The sequence below is a fragment of the Mandrillus leucophaeus genome, unplaced genomic scaffold, assembly GCF_000951045.1.
Source record: "Mandrillus leucophaeus isolate KB7577 unplaced genomic scaffold, Mleu.le_1.0 Scaffold83, whole genome shotgun sequence".
Classification (NCBI taxonomy): Eukaryota; Metazoa; Chordata; class Mammalia; order Primates; family Cercopithecidae; genus Mandrillus; species Mandrillus leucophaeus.
In genome coordinates, this window is record NW_012109030.1 from 2,814,375 (window position 1) to 2,821,118 (window position 6,744).

The 6,744-nt window shown below is 42.9% G+C and overlaps 1 protein-coding gene across 1 annotated transcript in view; it reads left to right on the top strand.

Annotated features, from left to right (window-relative positions):
• DCLRE1C (DNA cross-link repair 1C) overlaps nucleotides 1-6,744 on the top strand; it is a 64,833-nt gene that overhangs the window by 42,241 nt on the left and 15,848 nt on the right. Inside the window, exons 11-12 of the mRNA XM_011968151.1 lie at nucleotides 2,096-2,232; nucleotides 3,393-3,501. Of these exons, the coding sequence (XP_011823541.1) occupies nucleotides 2,096-2,232; nucleotides 3,393-3,501 (246 nt within the window). The remainder of the gene's footprint in view (nucleotides 1-2,095; nucleotides 2,233-3,392; nucleotides 3,502-6,744) is intronic.

The window sequence follows — 6,744 nt, forward strand, 5'->3', positions numbered from 1 at the left end:
ACTTAGGAAGCTGAGGTGGGAGAATTGCTTGAGTCTGGGAGGTGGAGGTTGCAGTGAGCCAAGATTGTGCCACTGCACCCCAGCCTAGGTGACAGAGTGAAACCCCATCTCAAGTAAATAAATAAAACATAAACTTTTTTGTCCCTTTTACTATTGGACTCATAATATTGGGCCCCTTGCCCCATAAATCTTTTAATTGGCAAATTTCGTTTTGCTGTGAATTTTCTCATATCCCAGAAAGTAGCTTAATTAGTAATTCCTTTGCTTGTCAGGGCTACTTTCTTTAAGATGCTATTTCTATCTGCTTAAAAGATTGTTTTAGGTCACATACCCTTTAAGAATACTAACAGGTAAGTCCAGAGCTCGTAGAGTCCAGTCTTAACTCTCATGTGCAGCTTCCTAAGAAACAGTACCAAAGGCACCCCAAAGAAATTTGAGTGAGATGGAATGTTAATGGTTTGGAAGGTTCTGGATTTAAAAATAATGCCTTTGGAAAAGTTGTCCCATTATTTTTCAATCTTTTGAAAACACATGAATTTGTTAGTTTTTTCCCTCCAAATTTATTTTGAAAACTTTTTAATTTGAATTAATGAATTTATTTTAGACAGAGTTGCTCTGTCACCCAGGCTGAAGTGCAGTTGTGCAGTCATGGCTCACTGTAGCCTCGATCCCCCAGGCTCAAGTGGTCTTCCTGCCTCAACCTTCTGAATAGCTGGGACTGCGGGCGTGTACCACCCACCTGGCTAATTTTTAAATTTTTTTGTAGAGACAGAATCCCACTATATTGCCCAGGCTGGAATCTTTTTATTATTACAATTTATTTATTTTTTTTTTTTGAGATGGAGTTTCACTCTGTTGCCAGGCGCAACACAGTGCAACGGAGTGCAGTGACGCAATGTGGGCTAACTGCAACCTCCACCTCCCAGGTTCAAGTGATTCTCCGCCTCAGCCTCCCAAGTAGCTGGGATTACAGGCATGTGCCACCATGCCTGGTTAATTTTGTATTTTTAGTAGAGATGGGGTTTCACCATGTTGGTCAGGCTGTTCTCAAACTCCTGACCTCAAGTGATCTACCTGCCTCAGCCTCCCAAAGTGCTGGGATTATAGGCATGAGCCACTGCACCCAGCCCTGAAAACTTTTTAAACAGTAAAGTTGTAAGCCTGGTACAAGGGTCTGGGCCCAGTGTCTCTTGCCTGTAATTCCAGCAGTTTAGGAGGCCAAGGCGGGCAGATCTCTTGAGGTCAGGAGTTCGAGACCAGCCCAGCCAACATGGTGAAACCCTGTAACTAAAAATAGAAAATTTAGCTGGGTATGGTGGTGTGTGCCTATAATTTCAGCTACTTGGGAGGATGAGACATGAGAATTGCTTAAACCCAGGAGGCAGAGGTTTTAGTGAGCTGAGATGGCACCATCACCCTCCAGCCTGAGGGACAAAGCGAGACTGTGTCTTAAAAAAAAAACAAAAAGACTGATACAAGGAACACCATACACCCTTAGTTTGGATTTACTGGGTTGTCAACACTTTGCACCTCTCTTCCTCTGTCTCTATATGTATAACCAGCTCCCCACTCCAAACCACTTGAGAGTAAAGTTACAGACTCCATGGTACGTCACCTCGAATCCTTCAGCCTGTGGCTCTTGAGAAGAAGAACATTCTCCTGTATAACCACAATACAATTCCCTTCCTCAGGACATTTCGTGTTGATACGGTACTATTAGCTGTTACACAGTCCATGTTTAGATGTCCCAGTTCTTCCCATAGTGTCCTTTATAGCTTGTGGAAATAGGAGAACACGGGCATCCAGGATTTATCTGAGGGTCATGCACTGTGTTCAGTCAGGCCTAAAGGGTGTCCTTTGATATAGATGGTTTGTCCAGCCTTTTGCTTCTTTGTCTTCACATTGGTGGTTTTGAAGAGTCCAGCCCAGTTGTTTTGCCGAATATTCCCCCATTTGGAATTATCTGATTGTTTCTTCATGTCTACTTTTTTTTTTTTTAATGTCTGGAAACTTTTCTACTTTTGTTTTTGAGACTGCCTACAACAGATTTGTAGAAAATGTAGAACTGTTTTTCTATGCTTTTTATCTTTTTTAGGCAGAGGAATATTTTGAGTGGAGCAAATTACCCTGTGGAATTACTTCCAGAAATAGAATTCCACTCCACATAATCAGTATTAAGCCATCCACCATGTGGTTTGGAGAAAGAAGCAGAAAAACAAATGTAATTGTGAGGTAAGAAAGCAATGTCATAGGTCTTCTGAGAGACACTTTGAGTAAATTGTCTGATTTAATTTAAGTGCAGTCTAGCCTAAGCCCAAGAATATAATTACATATTATAATTAATTTCTTAAATTTAAACTTTATTTAAACGGAGGGGATGCTGCTTCCAAACCAGTTACACACCCATCAGCTAGTGTATCCTGAGGTTCCCTCTGGGTAGGTTGGTGAGATGGTTGGAGACTGAAGGCATCTGAGTGCTTGGCTGAGAGTAAGAAACTGATGTCATACAGAACAGAACCCTTGGTGGAGTAGTGACCATAACGATCACAATATTTTAGCAACATTTCCTTAACTTTGGTTGTTCAGAATATCTGCAACAGGTCCTTCCCCCTCCTTCCCCTCCTCCCCCTCCTCCCCTCCCTCCCTTTCTCCCCTTCCTCCCTTTCTCCCCTCCCTCCCTTTCTCTCTTCCCTCCCCTCCCTCCCTCCTTCCCTCCCACCTGAGTGCTTGGCTAAGAGGAAGAAACTGATGTCAGAGAACAGAACCCTTGGTGGAGTAGAGGAGTGACTGTAATGATCTTAATATTTTAGCAACATTTCTTTAACTTTGGCTGTTCAGAATATCTGCAACAGGTTCCTCCCTCCCTCCCTCCCTCCCTCCCTTCTCTCTCTCTTTTTTTTTGGAGACAGAATCTCACTCTGTCATCCAGGCTGGAGTGAAGTGGTGTGATCTCAGCTCACTGCAGCTGCTGCCTCCCTGTTCAAGTGATTCTCCTGCCTGAACCTCACTAGTAGCTGGGATTACAGTCATGTGCTACCAGCATGCCCAGCTAACTTTTTGTATTTTCGGTAGAGACAAGAGCTTCACCATGTTGGCTAGGCTGGTCTCGAACTCCTGAGCTCAGGCAATCTGCGTGCCTCGGCCTCCCAAAGTGCTGGGATTATAGGCGTGAGCCACCACACGTGGTCTACAACACGTTTCCACTTCTGGAAAAAGTTCCCTGCTATCCCAAGAAGAAATTCCTGATTTAGGGTGATTTCAGGACACGTGCTGCTGAAGCAAGCCCATTAGGGCAGTTTCATGCTAGAATAGCCTAAATGAGAAGGGCCAGCTTCGCTTAGTTCTAGTTTTGCTCAGTGATCTTTTTATTTTGTGTTTTCATTTCCCTTTAGGACTGGAGAGAGTTCATACAGAGCTTGTTTTTCTTTTCACTCCTCCTACAGTGAGGTAAGAGGATCCCATGTACTCATAACCCTTATTGCTCAGTGTTCTGCAGCCTTGGTAGTTGACAGTAGTCCCCTGACTCTCAGAAGCATCTCTGTTTCTACCTAAGTTTCATTTCCTTTTAGTTTTTTTTTTCCTAAATGCATTTGATCTTCATTATTCACGGATCTTTTTTTCCTTTTTTCTTTTTTGGTTGAGACAGTGTTTTACTCTGTTGCCCAGGTTGGGGTGCAGTGGTATGATCTTGGCTCACTGCAACCTCTGCCTCCTGGGTTCAGGTGATTCTCCTGCCTCAGCCTCCTGAGTAGCTGGGACTACAGGTGCCCACCACTATGCCCAGCTAAAATTTTCGTATTTTTAGCAGAGACAGGGTTTTATCATGTTGACCAGGCTGGTTTTGAACTCCTGATGTCAGGTAACCTGCCTGCCTTGGCCTCACAAAGTGCTGGGTTACATGTGTAAGCCACTGTGCCTGGCCTCATGGATTCTATTTTTATGTGTTGGCCTACTCACTGAAACTGACCTGTAACTGCAGTATCAATATTTACAGTGCTTTTGTGATCATTCGTGGACTTGTGGAGAGTGGTGAAAAATTTGAGTCACCTGATGTGCACATTCTCAGCTCAGGTAGAACAAGGCAACGCTCTGCCTTCTTTCAGCTCTTATTCTGTCAACAAGTGTATCAGTCTGTTCTCCTGCTGCTCTAAGGACATGTCCGAGACTGGGTAATTTATAAAGGAAAGAGGTTAAATTGACTCACAGTTCTGCAGGGCCGGGGAGGCCTCAGGAAATTTACAATCATAGTAAACACATCCTTCTTCACTTGGTGGCAGCAAGAAGTGCAGAGTGAAGGTGGGGGAAAGCCCCTTATAAAACCATCCGATCTCATGGGAACTATCATTAGAACAGTATGGAGGTAGCCGCCCCCATGATTCGATTGCCTCCCACTGGTCCGTCCCACAACACATGGGAATGGAAACTACAGTTCGAGATGAGATTTGGATAGGTACACGGCCAAACCATATCAAAAGTGTCCTTTTTGCCATCTATTCAGTGCCATGTTTTTCATGTTTTGGTGCTTTTTGTTGGTGATCTTATTTAAAGTGGTGACCAATCATAGTACTGAAGTCCTATCCAGTGTTCCTAAGCACGGGAAGACTGTAACATGGCTTCTAGAGAAAATATGTATGTTAGATAGGAATGAGTTATAGGGCTATTGGCCATGAGTTCAGTGTTAATGAATCAAAGTATCTATTAAATGAAGTGTCTTTCAACAGAAACACACATAAAACAAGCTTATATATTAACTGGCTGATGAAAACGATGTCACCAAAGGATGGCAGGAACCCCTAGCAGCAGTGGTTCAGTATTTGCTAATGCAGCATTTATGGTGACTTTATAGAATATAACTACTGCAAAGAAAGAGAATTGGGTGTATTGATGTCTTATTTTAAGGCAGGCATTTGATAAAAGGGAGTCAACTTGTATAAGTGAGAGGGGGTGCTCCTTTATTGGGTGTCTCTTATCTCCTTGGGGCCACTTCATCTCTGAGAATTAGTAGTGAACCATTTCTGGTAAAGGCTTGATTTTAATTTTTTTTTTTTTTTTATCCTTTATTCCCTTCAAAAGTCTCTGATTTCTACCAGCCTCAACTTCGTGCAAATCAAATAGGTGTTGGGCGGGCAGGTAATGCTTTCTATTTGCATGCCTACTGTGAAGGTACAAAAGATACTGTTTGTGAAAAATATCTAAAGAACAGATCTTCCTGCCTTTCCCCTGTCTTAAAGTAGCCCTTTTATTTTTATGTGGAGTTATTGGCAGTTCTTGGGTTCCTGCCTCTTTCAATTTGGTGGTATACTAATAATTACATTGGGTTCTAGTCTGTCCACTTGCAGAAGGGCATAAAAGTCTTTGTGTTGTCATTATCAACTTAGTAATGGATGATTTTATTTTTTTCAACAGGTACCAAGCTAAGCACTTTACATGCATAATCTCATTTATACTTTTAAATGAAGAATCTAAAATTAGAACCATTAGGTAACTTGCCTGAGATCACAAGCTCACCAAGGTCTAATGAGACAAAGCTGAAGTTCCTCTAGGTTGTAGAGATGTTTTGAGGAATAGTGACAGAGTTCCTCTGTTTAGCATTCTGAACTTTGCAAAAAATCAAGGTATTCATGAAGTTTTTGCATGTAATTGTTTGTTTAGAATTAATCATTGGGACAGGCAGTCTATGTGCACAGTCTTTCAACCCTCACTGGCCACGTAAGAATGGAACACTTCCTTATTGAGAAAGGGGGAGAGGGAGAAAGGAGCGCTCGCGACAGCGTGAGCACACAGCCTGCGGTAGCTCAGTGCCTTGTGTGGAAACATCTTTCTCTGCTTTGTACTTGATGTGTGTCCCTTTGTTCTACTTAAGCCTGTGTGTCAATGGCCCTTAGGCACACCCCAGCTGTCCTTATTTCAGACAGCATGATGGGGGTTCCTTCCTGTGTGGCAGGAGAGGGTTGCATGTAGGCAGGTAGTCCTGTGTTGGCTGCAGGGAGAGACATGCTGGTCACTGGGGACCAGTGCACATTGTTGGACTTGATCTTGCTTGGTCCGTTCTCAGTAAGTGAAGCATTGCTCCATCCAGTGCTTGACTGCATTGTGTTTTCCTTGGTGACTCTGACACCAAGATACAATGGGCAGTGTTTGGTTCCTTCCCTGGAATCAGTGACCAATGCATGGTGTTCTGCCCAATGAGAACGAACCATTTGAACAAATCAAGTAACCTCAAAGGTGTAATACTCTTGGCATCGTTAATGATTATTTGTAGAAGTAAATAAGTGCAATTCTTTTGTTGTTCGTTTTTAGAGATGGGGTCTCTCTGTGTTGCCCAGGCTGGCCTCAAATCCCTGGGCTTAAGCAATCCTCCTGCCTCAGCCTTGAGTAGCTGGTACCACAGACATGTACCGCTGTGCCCAGCTAAGAAATGCAATTCTAAGACCTTGTTTTTTTTGTGTGTGTGTATATTATACTTAATGCCCAGATAAATTCTCATTTGAAAGGGGATTTGTTAAACATAAGCAACTGACCTTCTTGGACAAGGAAAGCAATATATTAAAAAAAAAAAAAAAATCTTTGAGTCCCATTAGTGATTCTCAGCTCTTACTGTGGATCAAAATGACCTGGGGAACATTTAAATGTACTGATTTCTAGGCTCACTAGTACTCAGTGTTCAGGAGATGTTTGGGAGTGAGGCCTGGGTATTGGATTTTTTTTTTCCCCAAGAGGTCCCTGGTGATCCCCACGTGCAGC